This window comes from Gasterosteus aculeatus, chromosome 7 (assembly GCF_964276395.1).
Source record: "Gasterosteus aculeatus chromosome 7, fGasAcu3.hap1.1, whole genome shotgun sequence".
In the NCBI taxonomy this organism is placed as follows: Eukaryota; Metazoa; Chordata; class Actinopteri; order Perciformes; family Gasterosteidae; genus Gasterosteus; species Gasterosteus aculeatus.
In genome coordinates, this window is record NC_135694.1 from 16,563,322 (window position 1) to 16,588,105 (window position 24,784).

Genomic DNA, 24,784 nt, shown 5'->3' on the forward strand with positions numbered 1-24,784 from the left:
GTCTCTTTGCATAGACATCACATTGATCAGAGAGAAATAAGGTCTAGTAGAGGTGGAAGCTTTTTATTAACAAGTCAAACAAAACAAGAGCAGGCGGCCTTAAGATATCAGTGCTCCCTGAACTCCTGCAAACCTTTGAAACTCTCGTTTGGCCAGTGGTTTTCTCACCAGCCGTGTGCTATTTTTAGCTCTCAGTCATTCATGTCAAACCTTTTGTCACCACTTGCCTTCAGTCATACGTCAAATTGAATTAAATTTATTGAAAAAGTAAATGAGGGACAAGGGATTAGTCAGATTTCTTCATCCAAATGCACATCAAAAAATGAAAGTATGTTTTTCACGGTAAACAGTTAAATCTAGAATTAATGACATTTTGTTTTAGACGTTGCTCTGCTGCAGTTTTGGAATCCTCACAGCGGACATGATGTGAAACTATTTGAATTGAATTATTCTGATCATGAAATGTGTGTTTCAGGGCTATAGGTTCCTGTGTCATGCGATAGTGTAATATGTAGACAATCCTCAATCTGTGAGCCTTCCTCCTTTAGCTAATCTCCTCGCTCATCCCTCCCCGCTGAGTTTAATGTCCTCTCTCTCCCTTCACCTGAGATCTGAGTCTCTCTCCCTCTCGACAGTAGAACATGCCGAGATGGGAAGGAACTATCCCCAAAATGAAAATAATGCCTTTCCTGCACTCTCTAAACGAATGGCCACAGTGGATATGGTGCTACAATACATTACAGTGACATCTAAGTCAAGTACTGAGCAACTGAAGAAGAGTCAATAACTAACAGCTTTAACTAATCTCCTCAATACAAATGTACTCACTGTGTCTTTGGACAAGACCGGGACTACAAATTGACTTTGTCCTTTTTAGTTTGCTATATTCTCTAGTTATCTAAGCAGAAAGGAACATTTCAAAATGCTCATGCTAAAGGAAAGGGACCATTCACTGCAAATATGCTGATTTGATTTCTTGCAGTGAGGCAGCCCTTCTGTGTGGGAGGATTGAAAGGTCAAAGACAATGTTACAATGTTACAGTTAGTAAAACCCTGTCACCTGCTTGGGAAAAACACAGTGATTGTGATGAATTTCTTAAGAAGATTTCCATTCCAAAGACCAATAAACGGAGTTAAATCGCAGGCATACATGACCAGGCTATGTTATGGTTTTGCACTGGCTCTGTAATACAATATGTGAGCTCCAGCGCCCTGGAAGGAACATCAAGCTCTGGTTCATACTTTCATATTCATGTGGAATATATATTAGAAGTTGCTTTGTTCAGGAATATCCTGTCATATCAAAGATGTGTCTCTTAGGAAGGCCAATGGAGCATTATCAATGTCTCATATGGTTGTTTTTACCTCTTTTGCGTCTTTCCCTTGACGTGTCTCTGCATATTAGCTTCAGCGACAACAGCTCGCGTTTGTTTACTTGCTCGCAGAACTTTCCCTCCACAGCCATCTCTGGCTTTAATCTCTCTCTTCCACTCTCTCTCTCTCTCTGTATATCTCTGTCTCAGTTGATTTGTAGTATTAGTCCCTTTCCACCTCGGTGATGTACCCGATTAAGGCCTTCAAAAGGCCCCGTACGTGGGAACTCCCTCCTCCGTACCGTTTGCCACTGATGTAAATGAGCGTTCATATGCATCAACTAACCCACTTCACGGCGACTCTCATCTCGCCCTCCGGAGAGTTGACATCAGAGGAGGGTATCATTGGTTTTACATAGCGGCCCCGCGGTGCTGAGCGCGGCGCTCAACATTATTCATGAGGGTAAAATGGGAGCCGGTGCTCAAGGATCTGCGTGTCTTGGATCTGGTGCTGCACTCCTCTCTACCAAATATTGTGTAAGACCCTAAGGCAGGACGGGAGGGGGGGCTTGGGTGCTTCCCCGTCCTCCAACCCCCGTCCGCACTGTCCCTCCCCCTTTCTCTGATTCAGACCTCCCCCCGGCCCCCGCTCTCCACCTTCCCTTGGCGGTCTCTGCAGAGCTGTGCCTTAATTACCTGCATCGGCTGCCACGAGCTGTCAGTGTGGCTCAGCGCTTGTTTGCCCCTGTGGATTTGCCCTAACGTCTTGATGCCCTGGCACCCACCGTAGCATCTCTGACCCCGTGGAGGCCACACAGTGGCTGAGAGCCAACTGGACTCTAACGTTTAAACCCATCAGTGGGTTTTGGGTGAGGCAGCGGCTAATAGCTAATTCACTGTGAGAAGAGGTAAATGTCAGAATGCTGTCGCAGAGAACAAAAGAGTGAACAAGCGCATCGTTAAATAATGGGAGAGCACCAATGAGTTTTTGTCATTTTCAACAAGAAAACAGGAGGCGCCCAAACCCATTCATCCGAAGGTTGATTAATGGTGCATGGTAGAGGTAAACACAGGCCGAGCAAAAAGCCCCTGACACATCAGCGGGCTAATGCACAGGCTAATGCGTAGGCCTATTTATTTATGTTGCGTGTTACTGAGACCTGTATTGATCAGACATTTACTCAAATAAATTGCCTGGGTGATTTGGAAACAACCGCTGGTGGGCGGGTCGGAGTTGAGCGTCACAGCTCTTCCTGAACACATACTGGGGACAATGAAAGGCTTTTCTGTTCCTTCTTTTGGAATAGGGATATTATCCTTGCAGCCAGTGCTCGCTCGCACAATACTTTCTTTAATGGCGAGTTAGAGAAGCCACATTAACGCCTGCATTGGCTCCCCACCGTCCGACCCGTCAACCATGTCGGCCCTCTTTGTTTGTGCGCCGGCCCCACACCCCTCTGACACGCCCCCGTGCACTCTCCTTGACCGAGGTGCGTCTGGTGCCCTTGAACCGCGGAGGAGCACCTGCAAATTCACGGTGAGAGACTTAAGCACGCCCAGCCACCAATAGATGCTGACATGTGGGACTGTGCCAAACATTACATCTCACTGCAGGAAGAAGGGACCCTCACAACCCCAACATGACCCCCCCCCCCCCACCGCCCACCCTGTACCCCCTGCCCCTGAGCTTTGCTAAGACTAAAAACACAGGAAAAAAGCGAGCAAATCTATTATACATGTGTGGGATGCATAATTGAACAATATCACTTTTTCCTCTTTGAGGTTTTGCCTTATGTGGAGCTGATGTCGATTAAGACGCTCTAGCGCAGGCAGGCGTATGGTGACTGCTAGGGAGAGCGCGTGGGCGTGTGTGAGGGCACGATGGGCATGGAAATGCGTTGGTGTTCAGCATATCATTCGCGGGCCAAGACGACAGAGATAGAATGATTTGAGTTTTTTTGCAGTTTGTGCACCTTCGGAATTGAACATAAAGATAAGAATACATTTAATCCTAAAACATCTTGGTTTATTTTTAAAGTAGGATACAGAGAAGCAGCACTATCAACAGAGACAGAAATTCTTTGAGCTGCGGACCAAAGCTACGCAGACTGCAGCCTTAATCTTCCAGCCGCGCTGACGGCTAACCGAATATCCACGGGGTCCACATGAATCTTTCATCTCCCGGTTCAAGACTTGTTTTGATCTCGTCCCAGGATTTTCAATACAGTAGATCCTCAAAAAGTGTGGCCTCTTCAGTCTGCAAAAACAATGCATTTCATATTTTAGAGATACGGATTTGTATGTGTTACATCTTACTAGTCTGTGACAGCCGTTAATGAGATTATTATTATTTAACGGCGCAGTACACAAACATGCTTGATTACAGCCACCCACGTACTGTCTCCTTTGCTTGCAAGCAAGCAGTAAATCCGGCCAATTTGTCTTGGGCTATTCATTTTATAACTGAATGTTGTACAAATTCACTTTCTGTAATTTGTGCTTCATTCGAAAATTCTGAGTAAAGAGTGAAAGAAAGTGTGAGGAGTCAGTGTCTACCATTAAAGTGATTCGGACACGCTGTTGGATAAGTGGTCCGATTTCTTTTTCTATGTTTGAATACAACATCTGGAGCATTTCTATTGCGTCCTCAACCATGTGACCTTTGAGCCGGCTGCTCGCGGCTAACCGTGCTAACACCGGCAACAGTGCAAACAACAGTGTCATTGGGAGATGATGAGCTGTGCTGTGCGTAGCAGCAACGAGAGGGCACTCAATGCACAGACATCATGCCATTATACCTGGAAGACAAAAACAAAATAGTTGTTTGCTGCAATATTAACAACCCTGAATAATACATCGGGCCCCTTTTAAACCTCGGCCCTTTAACCAGGACAACGAGTTGTAGGAGGTGTTAGTGCATGCGAGTGGTCTTGGGCAGCACTGATGGTCTGGTGGCTGATGAATACGGATCGGCAGCAGAGTGCAGCGGGATCCCCTCTCTGACTCGCTTCCCTTCCCGCCCGCCTTCTTTGTTTTTCACCTGTATCCCAGTTCGAAGGTGGAGCGAGCCTGAGAGCGTGAGAGACAGGACCAGAGGAGCGTGAAGGAGAAACAAAGGTGACTAAAAGACGCAGACAGACGAAGGGAAGAAAGGGGAATAAGCATAAAAGTATTCATTTGAAGGAGGCCGTGGGACACGACGGAGCCGTCCTTTACCCTTTCCTCTGCATTTTCTTCCAATCTCTTTTAATAGCAGCCCCCTCGTCGCCGTCGGAGTGCTTTCCAGCTTTGCCGCCTCCCCACTCAAACCCCACCCTTGCTGTCCTCCTTGGCGCTGTGCTGAAAAATGAATGCACTCCCACTGTATCCGTCGGAACCGTTGGGATCTGGATAGGTTTTGTGTCCATCAGGCTTTCTAATCTGAAGGAATCAGCCACCCAGAAAAGGATGGTGGTGGAGGTGGAGATGGAGTTGGGAGGAGGGGCCGGGGGTCTCAAATTTTTATGAGCTCGTGCAAAGCGGATCAAGACAAAAGCAGTTAGAAGCCTCTCTTCTTCTTCAGTCACCTTTCAAGGCTGCGTGCTGGTTGTTTATTTTGGTTCAAAGTCTCCACCACCACTAGTTTCATTTACACCACCAATAGCTTTTATTTGGTATTTTTTAAGGGCCTGCTTCAAATAAAAATCATGCGTTATTGTTTAATCTTCTGAGGCATAAATGATAACTTTGCATCCCACAGCGATTTACATTACTTAATTTTCACTGTATTTGTGTATGTGACTTTAAACTGAAACAAACAGTGTTTGTGAACCAAAACAGTTATTGACTTAAAGTGAAGAACAATGGAGGTTCTGAAAAAAACATCACAGTTATGTGAGATACTAATACATTAGACCTATATAATGGTATGGGAAACACTGCAGGTTCACAATTGATTACTGCCAAGCCGTTTTACAGCGACACGTCTGTACTTCATCAAGAAAGAAATATGAAAAAGTTGATTTTTTTTAGTCGAGCTAGCAGACCGACGAGGGGGCGGGTTACATTTCAGACACATGCGCACTCTCTGTCCGATGGTGCGCCCTCGCCCTTCCCCCCCCCGATATAATGGTATCGGAAACACTGGATGTCTTGTGTAGCTATGTATCTGTGTGTGTGTGTCGGCTACAGCACAGCATCGACTGACACATGGTGCACACAATACAACCTCGTATGCACACTCTCTTCGCCGTCATCAGGTGACTCATTTATCGGTAAAGTGACACGTGTGTGTTTACGGGGTCGTGTTGCAGCGTGGCCAAACCAGGGATCAATAATACAAAGCCCCCCCTCCCAGAACTGACACGTGTCATGGCTCCTCTGGCCTGTCTCACCTCCTGTTGGATACAGAACTACGGTCTTATCGCCGTCGACAACTACAACTGCCTGCCTCTCAACACCTCGGGCTGGAACCTCAGAGCCCCCCCCACGTGTGAAGTGAGCGCAGCTCGAAATGCGCAGAAACATGTGTCCTCGGCGGTGTTTGTTTGTCTTAACAGGTTGAACGACCAGTGGGCGGAAGTGGCTGGTGATTTGAGCGCGCTCATTAGGAATTTATGAAGCGCTAAAATGTTGGGTCTCCGGGGAGGGGGGATTGGCAGCTGCCGCACAGGCAGGAAGGCAGGCGACAGGAAAGGGAGCAGGCCCACAGCACAGAGAGCCGAGGCCGCAGAGATACAGTGGAGATCCCTGAAATATTTACAGGCGGTAAGTGAGTGTTCACAGAACGCCACTGTCAAGCTCTGAAGGGCCATACTTAACCTTTTTTTATATTATAGAATTTTTTTTATATTATCAAATTATCATTGTGGAATTTTAGTCAGCATTTTAAAAGGATAACTAAAATGATTTCAAAATGTTTTCCTTAGGTTTGCCCTGGAGGTGTAACTCATCTGAATGTTTAATTTAATAATTTATCCATACTTTCATATTTTTAATTACAGTGCCAATCTGCCATTATCCTTGAATGGCTTAATAAAGAGAGGATTCATTTGGATCTCATCATTTCAAGCACACGATTTTAAGCTTCAAAGCTTTAAGCTTTAAACTTCATAGCTAAAATAGCTTCAGCAATGCTGCAGGAGACACAACTCTACTTTGGTGCCCATCGGTGTGCTCGCCCTGAAAAAGCATCAAAATAAAACCCAGGAAAATAAATAGTACATAACTACCATTTAGGAAAAAAAGGCCACAAATACATATAACATGAGCAAAGTGACAGAAAACAAACACTGATTCGACAACATTAAATACATGTAAAAACAGATATACTGTAGATATGAGGCAAGTCAATATCCCCAAGCACAATTATCTCATCTGCATGGTCAAACCACTCCAATAAACAGCCGTGCACCCACATTCTTTTTTAAAAATCTCTCACATTACTCGACGCAGAATACCGCTGCTCACGGCTTGTCTTTCACTCTTCCTCATCCCGACAACTTTTCACCTGCTCGCTCGCAAATGATCTAATTGTTTGTTTTTTACAATTGGCAGGTGTTTCAATATTCCAAACTGCAGATTTTTCTCGCATTGTTTATAATGCATGGTTCTGCACCACTCAAACACAACAGTGAAAACACATGACAGGCGGTGGATGTATTGAATAATTCCTCCACTTTTCCTTGGGATCCAGCCAGTGTACATACCTTGGCCCCGTGCCAACAGTGTGGGTTGTCCATTACAGCAAAGAGTTGCATTGTCAGGTTTTATCCAGCACAGTAACTTACTACTAGGGAAGTGCATCGCATTGCATTGAATTGCTTCATTAGACTAAGACATTAGTGGTGCACTGTCTTGGTGAATATGACAAATTGACCGAATATCATCTTTAAGGACCTGTTTTTTCTTCTTTCTTTCTTTTTTTTTTGCTGATATCTAAAAGTTTCAGAAACTGATTCTAAGTGAGCGTTTGACACTACGGCGAAAATGTGATTGTTACAGTGATAGATGACAGATCCACGATGGAACCTTTTCGGAGGCAATGGAAGCTGCGTGACAGCTTTTAATTCGGATGAAAGCCGATATGCAAATTGGTTTGTCAAGAGAGGATGTATGGTCATTTGGTTGTGCGAAAAAAGGCAAACAGAAAAGCAGCAAAAAATGAAGATAAATAACTAGTGAACGCTGCTTGCACTTTGTGTCAAAGTCACTTCTTGTACACATGTGAACAGCTGTTACCAAGAAATACCTCTGTTGTTGTAGAGGGACTCCCGCCACCACTGACAACAAGACCTTGATTTCCGAGAACTCTGTTGGGTTGTGTGTTTGACCAGAGGGAAGAGGATTGTGGATGATAAATCACCATTTATATTCAAAATTAAAGTGGATAGTTCATTAACGATCACGTCTTCATTGCCTGTGTACTTTCTTTTGTGTATCTGCATCACTTAACAACCCACACTGTGAAATAAGCCCACTTGGTTCCCGGTCCTATGCCACATGCAGGCTCTTTAGCATATAAACCTGACCCCCATCTTTGCAAAGGTGCGCCATATTTTTCTTGCAAGCGTATCAGAGCAGAATAGTGTTTTTTAGTCTTAAAGAGACAGAAGCTAAAGCAGCTTTCAGACAGAGCGGGAAGACCGGTACATGCAGACGGACATTATGAGAGGTCTTTTTTAAACATGCTTCGTTTGAGACCAGAAATGTATCAAATGTCTCTTTTAATTGATTGAAAGTTTACATCAACGATGGAAAAAAGATAAGCTATGCATCTTTTCATGTGAAAATAATGTCAACGCAGTTTTTGAATAATGGCTGAAACCATTAGAGTTAATCAATAGGTGGCCACGATTGTTATTTTAAATCAGATTGATAACTGATTAATCATCCGTGGCGGTCTGTGGTTTTCACACATGCCTATATTAGTTAGCGAGGGTCTAACTACAGACAGGCATGTTGGGAAGGCAGGCTCTGTTATTTCACATCCTTCGCTGTGCTCCCAGAGCTTTGCTGCAATGTCTCTTCATAGACAACAAGAGTCGCACTCCTGCAGCCTCGCTCCACTGCAGTGAGCACAAACACAATGGCCAACCAGGGAGAAAACACACCTGGCCTAAATACAAGCATGCAGGCCCGCACATTCTGTCAGATTATTGATAGTTCTCATGGTATGTGCTGGGGTGGGACAATAGTGGCTACCAAGTTGTATTACTTCTCTAACATACAAAGTTTCATTGGAAATACAAAAGGAAACGTCTCTAACATTTCTGTTTTCAATCTCTTTTCTCTCTCTGCAGTTTTCTGTGAAGATCTACGTTCCAGCTTATATTTTGTCAATGCATCTGTGCAAGAGGTAGTGTTTGCCAGCACCACAGGGACATCGGTGCCCTGTCCCGCCGCAGGCGTGCCCCCTGTCTCACTGCGCTGGTACCTGGCCACCAGCGAGGAGATCTATGATGTGCCAGGGATCCGCCATGTACACCCCAATGGCACCCTTCAGATCTTCCACATCCCCCCTTCCAGCTTTAGCAAACTCATCCACGACAACAGCTACTATTGCACAGCAGAGAACCCCTCAGGGAGAATCAGGAGCCAAGATGTCCACATTAAGGCCGGTCAGTTTCTACCACTGCTTTGCTGTAGTCCAAGCAATCGTAGTTCTACTATGAGGAGTGGCTTGTCTTAATGTAGCTCAATACAAGCAATATTCCTCATCTCATGTGCAACGCCTCTCTGTCCACTCTTCCGCAGTCCTACGAGAGCCCTACACAGTCCGGGTGGAGGACCAGAAGGCCATGAGAGGAAATGTGGCGGTATTCAAGTGCATTATTCCCGCCTCAGTGGAGGCCTACATCACTGTTGTGTCCTGGGAGAAAGACACATTGTCAATCAACGCTGAAAGTAAGTTGTGGCATTCCTCTTTACTCAAGTAAAGAATAATATTTGAGAGTTACAATTGAAAAGAACCCTGCATGGCAGTTTGAACTTGGCATCAGGGTTTAGTCACTGATCTTTGAGTGGCGTTGAGCATTGTGACAGCAGAGGTGTGTGTTGTCGAGCTCGTTCTACCAAGGTTCTGACGTGAGCCCATGCAGGGGCCCCGCTTGTAGCAGCCAGCCAGGCCCCGTCTGCGTTGTTGTGTGTCTGCGTCCACGACTGTCTGACCCAGTGACGGCGAGGTCACGCTCCTCTTCCTCTGCGCGGCCTTGTACCAGAGCACTGGCTGCCAGCCGTGTCACTTAGTCTCAGTGTATTGACCCATTTCTCTGGTTGATAGGAAGCACGGCAGCACTCGGATCATTCAAATCACTTAAATGGAGCGCTTTTCTGCGTGATTGTTTCCCAGCCCTGGGGGGCAAATTCACTTTATGTGGGGCATTTAGCAAACTCGATATACGAGGGCTAATGTCATTTTGCTTTTGGATAGAGGGCAAATGCTGGCGAACGACTGCTTTTTTTTCTATTTGTTTTTCTGCTGTTTCACATTTGCCCGCTGAGGGGGAACTGGCCATGTTGAAATCTATAGCAATCTCTTAATAGTCCATAAATGGATTTGCCGCAAGCGTGTTTTCAGATACGGCCATTTACAGGGATGCAATGTAAAATGTAACTCTTCTACTTTTGAATATGTTAGTGTGTTTGGATGTTTTGAACTAATCACTGAATTGTTAAATAGTTGTGCACTATGACTACAGGGGGTTGAATATAGGCCTGATCTTTCTTTGAAAAAAAAACAAAAAACTGTCAACACAAAGTGTTTATGTAGAGCCGTGAAAATCTTCACATCTGTAGCCATCCGCCATGTAAACGCTGTCAGAAAAATGACCCAGCCAACAATCCACCGCTCTTCTCCACGTTAAATAATGGATGACGGAAGCCTATGAATCCATGAGCAAATGGTCTTTATTCACGTCTCAGCGCACGCATCCTACTGACGCACCGTCCATTTCCCTCATCCTCTTCTACTCACACTTTAGGTGCACTACGTGTGTGTGTCAAAGTCTGTGAATCTCCATGCCCACAACTGCGACTGACAGCTCGACGCAAGATGGCTTGACCCATTCATCTCGGTGACCGAGCTTCGATATTTTAATTTTTAATGAAGAAAAACAATATCAACACATGGGCCTCAAACAACAAAGAAAAGTGAAATTTAGCTTTTCTGTCTTGGCTATGAATAATTTAAGTGTCTTTTCAGATGGGGAGGTGTAGCGCGGTGTCAGACAGGCCCTTTGTAAGTCTCACTGGACGAGAGCCTTTTGAGTTACTGCAGGGTAGACTAACAAAGCACCACTTAAAGAACCCTGGTGTCCATTAGAATAGAATTGGAAATTATGATGAAAAATGCATTCAGTCCAATGGAAGTAACCGTGGGGTATTGCTGTTTGATGCAGTGTTATAGTGGTCCAGAGTATTAACAGAATCAATGTAGTCCAGTTCAGCCACCTCACTGGACAACTTGTTTATGGGTAAGTTTATCCGTTTTTATCAACAAGCTTATGGACAAATGTAATTATTTCATTGAACTGGACAACTTAGAACTATGTTTATTTAGTGTAATACTAAACAAAACTAAACATCAGTAGTCGGGTAGTAGTCGGGCGAACGAGTAGTAGCGGTAACCAAACCGAAAAGGAACAGCAGCGCTGCAAAACTACTCATCGGTCCGAAGCGAAGGAAGCGTCACAAGCATTTCATACTCTCCTGGGTCAGGACCGTACTCTTATGAGTTGTACTGGTTGGAGTCAGCCAGGGTTATTTTTGCTAAACGTGTCTGTTAATAAGCAAGGATTGTTTTCCGTTAGCGCCCGCTGTCGGCCGTGCATATTGCAGGCGATCTACTGGCGCTGCCTTGGCGATCGACCTATCGAGCCCCCCTGATCTACAGTATGTAGTATCAAGGCAAGTTCGGGGGAATCATCAATTCCAAAGCTGCCAATTTTCCTAGATTTTAGTTATTGTTTAGAGGGGAGCCAATCAGGAACTGATTCATGGACACAATGGAGAGAAATCATTGTATGCTCATGGCCCGTTGTCAGGAGGGATGAAGATAGCAAAGGGCAACCTTATCAGACTACAGACTGTGTGTGTATATGTATATATATATATATATATATATATATATATATATATATAGACTACAAAAAAAAAACACCTAATAATATTATATATATATATATATATAGCGGCTGCTGCATAGGATTGTTTCCCAGTTGTGTGATCCAAACATTTCCAATAACTTAATAGCTTTAAAAAGTCAGATTTGATTCAAGACAGACTGGTTAAATTGTACAAAGAGGATTATGAGTACGAGTACAAGCACCGTTACCACCATCATTGCATGACATGACAGCCGAACTCTAACCCTAACCCTAACCGGCAGAGCTGAAACAGTGAGCAGCATTCAGGGCACAGAAGTGGAGACTTTAACGGTTCAGTAAGGGAAATGGATTGAGGAATGCAATGTTTTCCATTCCTTTTCCAATAAATCTTAACAAGTTGTACTTCCAAATGTGATAGATTTTTTTTGGGTTTATGTGGTTCTGACTCTCGTCGCTGGAAATCTGAACCTCTGGGACAAACTGATTAAGTGTGGATGTACGGAAACGCATAATGTGCTTTGGAAAGCTGCGTTCTTTGAAAATAAAGCTCGACCGAAGTGCAATGTCAAAATATTTTTTTTCATAGTCATAATTTATAGACGTGGAGGGAGGTTGCTGGGGAGGCGGTTTGGGTCCAACCAAAACAGAACCTTTCCCTCAGGAGACGGTTGTTTGTTTTTGTTGTTTCAACTTAGACGTGTTTAAGGCTGAAACCTAATTGGGAATGCAGCTCAGCTGAATGGTAATGCCATTTTGTCCCTGCACTTTAGTGAGGGGCCGTGCCTGGTGCGAATGCACTTCTTCCTGCCGGGCCGCTCTTCGGGTAGCGTGGCGCTGCGGCCGCGTTGCTGTGCAGGGCCGTTCCCCAGGTGCAGCCTACGCTGCAGTCACTGAGGAGGCCTTGTAGTGATTTGCTTTGGCCTGATGCTGGCTGCTCTGCATTCAGCACCAGCAGGGCTTAGCGGGGGCCGACCCCCCCCCACCCCCCCAGAACTGCTGCAGAGACTCACGCGCACACACACACACACACGCATACAAACACACCCACTCTAGGGCTTCTTTTCATTCAGCGCACAAGCTTAGCACAAGGGCCGTCGGCCATCACACAGATTCTCTTTGCTCTGCTCAGTCCTCCCTCATCTCTAAGCCGTCTTTTTTCTCTTCTTGTGAACACATATATGGATGGTTACATTCTTAAACGTGCCTGTTTCTCGAACACTAGATGAACGCCCCTGATTACTTGTTACCCACTGAGTACGTTATCACCAGAACGGCTGGGTTTGGTTGTGTGTAGAGACAGTTGGCTGTTAGTCTGGCCATTTGCTGAGCCACCTTGTGCTTTTCACAGTTTCTTTCATGTGTGTTGACATTTGGAGGTGTGTGTTGGGAGTTATTTCTGCAGCCAGCCTCGATTCCCCGCAGCCATCACCCAGAGGGAGAAGAGCCAGCCACACCATGTAGGTTTAATTGGCTGTGCATAATTTAAGTAAATATCAAGAGTTACCATCAAAAGGCTGCCGGTTGTTATCATCTTTCCACAGGGCCCACTGTTTCTCATCCGTTCCTTCTCCTCCATCTTATAGGCAGCTATGAAGCCATCTGGTACGCGGCCATTGATGCCTTTGGCTTTAGGGTCATACAGTTGATGGCCGTTGACTAAGCTGATCTGTGTATTTTCAACCTGCCAGTATGGTGTAGAAGCCAACCTCCGCTTCTGCAAAGTGCTTCCAATACAGAGGCGCCTTAAACTTGCTACTCTCTACTGACCAGTGAGTTGCTGATCAGGGGATGACTCCTTTGGTTCAATACAGCATGATGCTCATTTAGTAAATAACGGTTCTTTATAACCCCCAACCCTTTTACTCAGCGGTCAGTTGTACTTAGCTACACCCTCTTGTGTCTATACGGGTTGCAAAAGGAAGAAAAAAAATAGTCTAGGCTAAGAATGCATCCACACGACTTGAAATTTACATAGAGTATATAAAGTACAGCACGCTGTAATGAACGTCTTAAGTTGTTAGTATCCTTGAAGCTTGCTTGCTGTCAGTTCTGCCCCTTTCTTTGCTTGCTACGTAGGAAGAGCAGCCATTGGCGCTGCACAACCTTGAGCTGGGGGCTGGGCTGGGCGGGTAAAGGTTTTACTGGTCCCTCTTTGGTGGAGAGGGAGCGGCGGAAAGGAGGGGGAGAGAATAGAGGGGCTTACTAACTCTTCCTCTGTCTCTCTCTCTCCATCCTGCACTCTGTCGAAAGGCAGGGTTTGGACTGTGACGTGTGACAGGCGGGATGTTGAGCCTTTTTTTTCTCGGCTCTCGCCGTTCTGTCCGCCCATGATTGGCTGGAGTATCGTTATTCACAGAGAAAAATGGGTCAGGTGGCCTATGGAGAGCGGAGAGTGTTTGTGTGGACCAGAGGCAAAAATACACACAAGCATACCTCCACATGCATCCCACACAGAGCTAGGATTATGCTCTACAGCAGATAAATGACAGATAAACGAAAATAAATTCACGTTACATGGTAAGCGTCTCTCACGTTGAATTCAGTGTGTCCTCTCACAAGCTGTGAGCGGGTTCTCTCCTCGCACCCAGTGCCAGGGGCTTAGTGTGATAAATAAAGGGTTGCACTGAAGGAAGAAAATCAATACCTGTGTGCATGAATCTGGCTGCAGTTGCCACAAAGCATTATGGGAACATGACGGTTAGATACACTTGGGCTGGGCAGGCTGCCGGCAACGTGATCTTATGAAAAGGAAAACTACTATCCTCTTAAAAAAGTACGCGGTACTTAAAATGCTGTATATGCAACAATCAGAATAAATATTTGTAAATATTACTTAGATAAATATTCATGTTATCATTTTGTAGAGACAACCCCAATGGTCACACACAGTAAACAGTAAAAAATGTAACCTAACCTAGGAGGCTAGAATGGTGTTCTTTAGATTTCAATAGAGGCTTGAATAAAAGAAATGTTCAATATAATACAAATATCTTGATTTTCTTAACAGGAAATGTTCAGATAAGATGGTTTTGATGTGTAACTGTAACTGTCCAACTCCAGGATATAGTTAATTTGCTTTTATGCCTCCCTGCATAAATGTGTATGCAATCATGATTGTTTCAGAATTCACGTTGCAGTGAAGGAATGTTTTGAATGCTGCATTACAACATTATAGGTGCAACACATGACTGTATGATTTTGCAGTGCTGATAACGAGATACAAAAGTCCACAAGTATTCTGGCGCTCTCACAGTCTCCCTCCACACAGCCGTAGACTGACAGAGATATTAGTTCAATTGGCTGATGCCCTTTCCGTCTCTGTACAGCACTGGCGCTGCAATGATCACACTTCCACATCCGTGCTGTTTACTCACCAATAAACACAATTTGTTCTTTATTAAACTCTCGGGGCTGGAAAACAATTAGGGTGCTAGTTGCAGTGTGTGTGTGTGCACGCATGCGTATATTTGAGCGCAGGCCGAGAGGAGGAGGGCCGGGGGAGAGATACTAAGCACTGCTTAATCTTTGATAAACAGCGAGGTCTCCTTTGTGCCGCCGCAGTTTGGCACGTCTTTTCCGGGCCGCTCCGCGCTGCGCCGAGGCTGCGGCTCCCGGCTGCTTCCTCCGAAGGCTTCCAGACCTGGACGGCAGCCAGGTCATGCGTGGCTCCCTGCCAATATACAGATTAGCTATAAGCGCAACACGAGCTAATTGCAATTAATTGGCACTTAGACCTTCCGTGGACGCTATGGATTGGAGGGCCGGATGGTATCAGTGGATCTGAGTGATTGGCAGTTAGATATTTTCACATGTCATATATTTGAAGAAAGAAAACATGACATGGATGATGCATTCGGGCATAGATGTTTTGGGAATGCAAGACAACCCAATGCAAATTGCTGGGATTTTTTTTGTGCGAATAGATGCTGATCGGAGATAGTCAATCAAGCATCACTGTTATTATGGGATATTTTTAACCAATCTCTCTGGCGGGAGATTATCTGCGAAGGCCAAATATGACACACAGACAGACAGAACAGGCTCAGTGGTGAACAACTAGACGAGCTTCAGTCCGGGTTGCTCCCCGGTCAGCGATTCCAAAAACAAATTGAAGAGAAAACCACACACCTCTCAGTCTCATCCATGTTTCACTCCCATTGACGTAACAGGAAAAAAAACCAAAACAGGTTTTTTTTGGGGGGGGACCTTTGACTGGCAACAAGAGACTGCTTCAAATCTCAGCAGCATTGTAGGGGCTTGCAGAGAGGCCAGTGTGCATAGAAGCGCGTGTTGTCGAGAGACAGGGATGGTGTGTTGGTGTGTAGGAGGTGGAAAATAGGGGTGGGGGGGAGGTCTGTGAATGGTTGCTCTTATCGCGTGCATGCAGCTGCTGCAGTGTCTTTGAGAGACAGAGGAGCTGTCCATGCATGCCACTCACTCTGCCTATTCACAGCCCCCTCCCTCTCCGTGTTCCCCTCTATCTCGCTTGCTCCTTCCCTTTTCTGTCCCCTTCTGTGCCGCATTTGAGGCCGAGTAAAGACAGAGACAAAATATCACGGTGTAAGCTTTAATGCAGACTCATGAAATACGAGCCCGTTTTTTTTCCACATCCTCATAACAGAGGATACACAAGAAAATGAAGTGTAGGATGACATAGCCACACCGCCACAACTGACGTACGATTGATTGTGTGAGGGCAACGCCGGTCCGGCGCCTCCCTTTGTTGGCGTACGTTTTTAGCATTTCAATAAATCCCGGTTGGCTACGTAAGCAGGCCTCAAACTGCAATGATAGAGATTTCTGTTTTGGGTTAAATGTGATTGTTCTCTCTTCACAGTGTCATCTTATTTGCAGCTATGATTGCAATATTATCTAATCAGAATTGAGGTACAAGCTACTAAAAGCTAAACCTGATAGAGGTAAAGAATGCGGTTCCATCCTTAGTCGCCCCACATGTCAGTCGGAAGATAAAAGCGGGGAAGATTCCTCCCACTGCTAATCAAAAAATTCATGCAAATAATGAAGTGAATTAATTCAGTGGCGCCCGTATAAAGGTAACCTGGGAAAAAGCATCACCGAGACGATTTGCCGTCGGAAATCACCTTGATAGACGTCTTAGAGCGCCGACGTCCCCCGAGCTGCTCAAGTTGCACGCGATGCTTTGTATTGGCACACTCGAGCTGTGATGTGTAACCTTGATTCTGAAGTAACGAGTGGAGGACCAGATGGTGAGAAAGGGATGGTTAAACATCAGTTTGTACAGGAAGAGCTGAGAGGCCTTGAGGCCATCCATGTGTTTATTTAAGATGATTCATACCAAGATTAGATTTTTTGCTATTTAACATATCTTTAGCATTATGGTATTAATTTATTAAATGAATGATTTGCATGTTTTGTGGTCATTTTTTAGTTATCAGGAATTAAATGATAAATTATAATTAGAATGGCACGTCAATTTATTTAAATAACTATATGTTTTTATATTTAATATTTAAGTATTGCTGACTCTGTTTAAATGTTTTATTTAAAAATACCCAATGCCAATATGTTCCATATTAAAACTAAAAAGAAATTGCTAAATTGCATTTTTATTTTATTATCAAATGTAGTATTCTTCTGGATTATTAAACTAAATACAAAAATATTAAATCTAATATGTATATATATTAGTACTGTACTGAATTGCTAAATCAATATTATTATTTCCCTTAATAAAAACAAAGCCGTTTACAGTGACATTTCTGTATTATTAACTTAAATATCGTAATAACCAAGGACTTTTCTGCTATTTAAATGCACCATTTAAAATAAGAAATATATAAAATCTAAAAATATTTTGTTTGAGATTTATTTAAACGTTTCAGCTGAACGGCTTAAAATAATTTCACTGCACATTCAAACTCCTGTTCTTGAAACCATTAAAGAAAACGTTTTGATTATCCTTGCCAACCCACTCTTACATACATTAATTCAAAAGTGAGGAAACACTTATTTTTGGAAATGCTTGCATAATCCTTTAGTTCCACTCGCCGAATGTAGACAGAAGTACAATACCTCTTTGTAAAAATACTTCTGTGGACAAAGAAATTAAACTGATAAGTGAGCGAATAAAAGGCCCTTTGCATAATCCCAGTTAATTCACAATGCAGAATAGAGAGTGAGCCCTCCTGATAGCAAGTAAACGTGTTTTTTTTTACATGTTTGCTGCCTCTGCTTTTAGTTTTCACACAGCTTTGCCTCTAATTTACTGACAGTAAAAGTGCAGATTTTAAACAACCTAATGACTCATATTAAAAACATGATGTTCAAGTAGAAAGACAGTAAGATGGAACCTTTTTGTGCATGTGGTTGGTTGCACGAGCAGTGATGAACCTCAAATAGATTTTCTCTTGCATACAGTAAATAGTCATGTTGTTGCTGAGGGCCTGAGTTGATGCTGTGAGCTCAGCCTGATTGGCTGGAGGTTGCTATGACTCGTTGTGCGCTTGGCCAATACGCTTTGCTCGGATTCCGCTCCTCTCCTTTTTTTTTATTTTTAACCCCCACCCTAAATAAATTGCCTGGAGAAATTGGACAAAAAAATTAGAGAAAGGGAGAAAGCCTTTCATCTAATTGAGAAGCTTATATTAGCTGTGGTGGAAGATAAACCTTTTCTCTCTCAGCAGCTACTATGTTAACCAGCTTCCTCTATTTATTTTTATTCTTTTAACTTTCGCTTGATTTTTTATAATCTAACAAGGTCTAAACTTATACATGTAGTTAACCAGCGCCCGTTTGTGTGTGTGCACATGTATGTTTTATCTTTGTGTGTCTCAGGCATGTCTTGACAGGCTGCTGTACCTGCACACATGCACAGCACTCCAAAATGGAGACCAGATCATGTGACCTTGTGCATCCATTTAGACACACAGAGGTGGAGGTGGAGGGGGGGGTAGGAAAGACACAGCTTTCTCCAGTTAATCAGCTGCATTTACTGATTTGGCACTTTACTAAATTTAGGAGTACAAATATCCTCGGTACTGAAATTTCCTTTCACATATTCATGTATTTATATATAAGTATGTATATACACATTATTTAAACTGTTTTGATAAAGAAGTTGGAAATGAAATTGTGTAAAACAATACAAATGAGAAAGAGTGCGTTGTTGTCGGCCTGCAGGTGCACCCCCCACCCCCCTCCTAAGTATGTTGCGCCTCAATTAATTTGCCACGACATATGTTGTAATTGACGTTGTGGATAAACCTCTGCTTGGACTTATCATGCCGTCTGATTCTTGGGGTGTAGACGTTGTCCCTGATTACGTTGTGTCCTCTAGCGCCTTGATCCTTTTAGCCCCCCCAAAACCGGGATTACATTTCCACAGTGTAATCCCGGTTGGGCAGCAAGGGGGTCACACTGCTGCAATGCGATGCTGTGGGACTACTGAACGGGGGGGCGCGGGAGAGGCACTGACAATTTGTCTCTTCCCTGAATAAGAGTGAGGAAAGAGGGAGACGAAGGTTCGCTGTGTCTGCTGCTGCTGCTGCTGCTGCTGCTGCTGCTGCTGCTGCTCTGGCTCACTGCATCTTCCAGTCGGAGGCAGCCATTTTGTGTCCGTCAGAACAGTGCTGTCTCACCTCCGTTAACACTGCAAAAGAGAGCTGATGAAAACATGCCACCATTGCCATTTATTAGTTAATTTTGCGATGACTGGGGAGCTTTAGAATTATTAATTATTATTAATGTGCCTCAGTCCCTTTAGAAGGCCAACTGTATCGTGAAAGGAGTAAGAATGAATGCTTTGCTTGTTTCAGCTCGGAGACAATTGTGCTGTCTAAAATGAGCATAAAATAAAATAACAGAATAGCATCTAGTGTCCCATCAAAGGTTAGCTGTAATTTCTTTCCTGTTATAGTATTAAGTCTGTATTTTGGGCTAGAGAGGGAGAGTCCCCCCCCCCACCACCCACCTTCCAACCCCCCCCAACACACACACAGACACACACCTATCCTCTTCGGTGGCAGGTGCACCGCCGATCGGCAGCAATCATTCTCCTGAAGCTCAAATTGTTCCTCCTGTGTGTGGAAATAGCAGCTCTGTGGTGAGCATTCGCAGGGTCTGATCAAACAGGGCGAGTGTGTACGCACCATTCAAAGAGGCCCCGTAATGGTCGGCTCCTTCCCAGCCTTGTTTGCTCTGTGTTTTGTGGCTTTGGCGTCTAGCAGATGGTCCCTCGGGATTATACCTTCGAATGAAGAGGGGTGGAGGCTGGAGGGGCGGCCGAAGGTTTATTACGAGTCATGATGTGACCGAGCCGAGGACAGAGGTACCCTCAAACGTGGCGTTTAAAGATCTTTATTTGTTGACAGTTTATTTTGTAATTTACAGGCAGTTTGTTGTATAGTTCATAGCTTCCATGGTGCTCAATTCTTTGTTGCAAAGCACTGATGGAAGTTGCAGAGAAATGATTTTATTTTCATTAGCTTGTGCATGTCAGCATTATCAGATCCGATCACATTTCCAACTAACATGACGTAAAAAAAGAAAGAATGAAGCTTCACAGCTTATGTGTCTATATCAACTCTTTATCCAGTCAGTCTGATACTTGCATTTATTTTATACACAAACATAAGAGGGTCACTGACATAGTGAGGTGGGGGGGGGGGCACAGACTTATACTGGACAGAGATGTACAATGACCGGCCCCTCTAGTGTGATTACACACGCCGTATGTCCAGACATGATGGCCTAATCCCTGACACCCGCCACCCCCATGTCCATTCACGCCCACCCAACATATGGAGATGGAAGGAATTAGCGAGGCGGACGAAAATAAATGAGTTAAAGCGGCCAGCAGCTTAGATCCCACATATTTGTTCCTGGGTGACGTTTGTTAGAAGCGCTGGGCTCATGGAGGACGGCCTTTTCTTCCTCTATTTAGCACTCGTTATTCATCAACAAGATAACAACAAAAACAACAACAACCAAACACACTCACAATTCAGTTCCCAAGAACTTGATATGCATGTATGGCAGTGATCATGCATGAGATGTGGGGTACGTCGCTCTTTAAGATTCTCAATGTCCTGTAGCACACCTCTGTAACTCTGTAACAGAGCCACGGCCTTCCCCCGACGCGCTCCCCACGTGACCCCGACCCCCCCATACCAACATTCAGCCCGGATCTCTCGTTAAATAGGATTAGGCGGGCTACCTGCCATTCAATGGCTTGGACAGGACTTCTTATCTTCTGCCTTCAGATGGCTGCCAGGAACAACAGAATGCACAGCAACCTGCGTCAAACAAAGACACCGCATGCTGGCTTTCTTCTGCGTCTTAGGTATTATTTGAGAATAAAGGTTACCGGGTCAATTACGTGCCTAATCAGGACCTCGTGAGCGGCCTTTGCTCAAAGCAATTCACAATCAAGTGCGTGGACATGTGTCTGTCCACGTCCTTCTCTCAGCAAGCAGAGGTGTCGCAGGTTTACTTGGTGAAGTGCGTCTTAATTCCCTGCCCTCGCTGCCCTCCCCCCACCCCCCCAACCAGCAATGCACAGGGTTCGAGGGTTCGTCTATGTATTTAGCAAGACGGGGCCCCTGATTGGTACTAGAGAGAGCAGCCGCGTCCACGTCCTCCAAAGTAGATGTGACGTGTCTCGAGCACCCTCCCATACTCTCCCCCTCGAGGCAGGGACACCAATTCAGCGGCGTAAGAGGCTTTGTAGCCAAATCCCCTGTTGATCTTCATAAAGTTTGTGTCTTACAATTAAGTACAGATGGTTTGCAACTGGTTGTAAGGCTAGTAAATAACCTCGGCCTCTATTTTCGCCAGGGATTTGGTGGGGTAATCCCTCTCTCTGACAGTTTACCAGAGCCAAATCAGTCTGGGCTTTGCTTTTCTTCCTCCACTTCTTCAACCTTTTTCTTTATCTCTCTCCCTTCCATCCCCTTATTCCAACAAAAGCCCCTTGTCCTCATTTCAATATACAATCATTTAGTGGGTCTAAGAACAAGGACGTGCAGGATTCAAGAATCTCACTCAATCCCCCCAAAAAAACCCTTTCAATCTGAAAAGCCTAAAGCGCAGGTTGGAATCAGTGTTTACGCAACTCTAGACGGGAACCCAAGGACAGCATGGACCTCGGCAAAATTAGCAACTGTTATGGCAGATGCAGGGTTTGTGTACTGCACATTGAAATATTGTATTGCCTGTCATGAGCACTGATATCAAATGAAATGCACACAGTGACATTGATAGTATTGCTTAGAATCCCACCGTACCTTCATAGAGCTTGTTATGCATGCTGGTGCACGTGGAGGACCCCTGTTAACCAGATCGCTCTCATGGGATGGCTAATGAGCACGCATCCTGAGAGAGCTCTGATCCTCGGGTGGTAGAAGAAGCAAGTGCTCCCTCGGAAACAGCTTGACCCCCGCTGCTCTTTGCTTCCCCCCCGTCCTGCCATTCCTATTATTCAAATATATTTCTATCATTATTTATCTGCTGTTAGCGGAAGGAGGCGGCCCGGTAGCACCTCATCTGCATCAACTTCCCCTGTAGCGCCTCGGGATACGAACAGATGGAAGTGTTTAGCAACCTCACCCACCTACCCCTCCCACCCCAAAACACACGTAGCTCACCCACACCTCTTCTCCCCCACCTCTCCTTTGCCCTTTTTTTCTCCCTGTGCACCCCTACCTCTCGCCTCCCCCCCGACGAATGTTGAGTTAACCTGTCAGTTCTCATCACCCATATTTAAGAGGCCATATGCCTCGCTCTGACTTCCAACCCCCCCCTCCCCTGTCTCCTTCAAGGCGACATGAAAGTCCCTCCTTGAAGGACGTCTCTCTTGCGCCCTTTGATTTGGAAATGCCTGGCTGAGATCACAGTGTTCGCAGCCGTGTCACTTGTCTTGTGTAATAAAATCAGTCATTTAGCGCCACGCAGTGCAGTAAAGGAGACGATTTGCCACGGCGGCATCTGCGAAACTTTTGATGATCTACCTGAGAAACGTGAACAAATAACATCCGCTGTGCGTTGCGAAAGGGCCTCGTCAGCTGGTTGAGGGCGGAATTTAAACGTTCGGCTTGTTATTAAAAGCCCATGCATGCACAGAAGCTTGTCCCGTGTTACAACATCGAATAACTGACTCCTCTGGCAGTCGTGTCCAGCGAGTTCCAGGCCATTTGCCCTTGCCCAGAGGGCAGCTCCCAGAAGGCCTTGGCCACAGTGACAGTTTGTTGTTGTTTATAAGGTCATCCCCACCATAGGAGGCAGCATATTCATTACACCCATCCCATGGCTCTGTTTGTCTCTGGCAGTCTGTTACTCAGTTGGATGCTGTCATAAGGTCAGAGAGTACTTGCTATCATCCTCCTTTTGTCTTCAGAAGTGGCCAACAAAGTCATAACGCCTCTGGAAGAAAGGTTAATTGCCCTTATCTAAGCAAAAATGAAAAATTTTAATGACAGATGGGGCAGAATTTGTAATAATTCAATTGTCCTGCATGCGGATGTAGCAAGATGAAGGCGGAAATTAGAGCCAATTATTATTTGCCTGCTAGATTGATGGAAAATGTATCAGCTTATTGTCAATTAATAAAATGCTAACACTAGAAAGGTCAGGGCTGCTCCTTACCTAAAAGCACTTCATGTACCTGCTATCAGAACCCATTGATGACCTCAGTACCAGCTCCTTTTGTCATTGTACAACACAGTGTCGTAATACCTCGGTGCCTCTCAGAACGCCAGTCACATCGCTCATTCGTGAAGAGTCCCCAACATCAGACGCTTCTTCACTCAATGCATTGAGCAAGTCTAATTTACATTGCTGAAGCCTTTTCTCTGGCTCATAGTGAAGTTTGGCCTCTGACTTATGGCATAGTAGTAGAAGAAAGTTATTGCCATAGCAACACATATTGTTAATCCAAACGGGAGAAGTTATTAGTGCAGAAATGTGTGCATTCTCCCCTGTTTCATGTTGGACAATATTCTGGGCCAATTTTGCGCTTAAGGCTCCTTAGCGTCACCAAAATGCTTTGGTAATGCTAAGCACGAAATGTGTCAAGAGAGACAAGCACATGTAATTTTTTCAAAATAAAATATTTATTTTAGTGCAGAGAGATGTAACAGCAGTCATTATCATCTGTGGAGTCATAGTACCTGTCAGCATAGTTATTAGCACAAGTAGATACTACTTCTACCATCAAAGTATTGCAGAAAAGTTATTATATGCTTCAACAGTGCATTAGTTTTTTGGGGATTTTTTATGTTTTTCTTCAAATGCCACACCAAGTTATTCATCCAGACATAAATATCAATACATTGATGGTTCCAGCCTCCCAAATGTAATTATTGCCTGCTTTTCCTTGTCTGGACAACATAACTAACTAACTAACTACTTGGATTTTGGATCATTGGTTGGGCCAAACAATGACTCCATCCTTAGGTTTTCTGATGTTTTGAGACAATTACTCGAGGAACTAATGTATACAATTGCAAATGTATAAAATGTGAAAATATATCTCAGTTGCAAACATTGACAATTGAGTCATAATGTATGAAGTTTAAAGTTTGTTTTATTAATTTTAAAACTTAAAACCAGCAGTCGATGTAATTCATTCAGTGACGAGCTTCCATCTGAGAATCGGAAGCAATGGATTGAAGCGTGTACAGTGTTCTGAAAGGGAAGCACAGAGAAAGACACACACGCAGGAAAGTGTCTGGGGGTGGAAGCAGCGAGCTAAGTGAGGTTGTTAGGAGGAAGCGATGACAGTCCAATCCAGCGCAGCGACCAAAAGACAGCTCCCTTTTGTTCCTGCCTCCCTTTCTTCTGCCGGGGTTCAAAAAAAAAGAGGGCGAATTTCTCTGTGCGCAGTAACCCACTGACACCTCCCTCTGATCTGCCTCCTGCACTCTACCTCCTCCACCCCAAGCACCCCCCTCCCTCTACTACATCCCATCAGCAGCGCTCTCCTCTGCCTTTACCCCTCAACCCCCCTCCCCCATGTGTATGCCATTGCAAGAGTCACTCTCCTGGTTGCTACAGTAACCAGTTCACCTCTCTCCCTCGCTGTCCTTGTCTTTCTCCCTTTCACAATTCACCTAAACAGGAGAATCTGTCTCAGTCTGTCAAAGGCACAGCGAAGGGAAATCTGTGTGTAGGGGGGCTGTTGTTGCACAATTGCCTCCTTTCAATTCTTATCTATGCCTCGCATTGCAGAGCAGACAAGGAACGGGGGAGGGGAGGGGGGTAACAAACCATTAGGAATAAAAGAGGAGAAATAAAAGGGAGAATTATGAATAACAATAACCTTGAGACCAAAACGTGTACAAACCAGACGGTCCCAGAATGACAAGCTTTTTTTTTCTCTCTCTCTCACATTCATGGCAGCAGTAGCAG

General features: G+C 44.7%; 1 protein-coding gene across 2 annotated transcripts in view; it reads left to right on the forward strand.

The window, feature by feature from the left end:
- The window catches only part of dscama (Down syndrome cell adhesion molecule a), a 78,384-nt gene that overhangs the window by 8,171 nt on the left and 45,429 nt on the right, over nt 1-24,784 (forward strand). For both annotated transcript variants that reach the window (XM_040181783.2, XM_040181784.2), the window contains exons 2-3: nt 8,594-8,911; nt 9,048-9,197. In XM_040181783.2, coding sequence (XP_040037717.1) covers nt 8,594-8,911; nt 9,048-9,197 — 468 coding nt within the window. The remainder of the gene's footprint in view (nt 1-8,593; nt 8,912-9,047; nt 9,198-24,784) is intronic.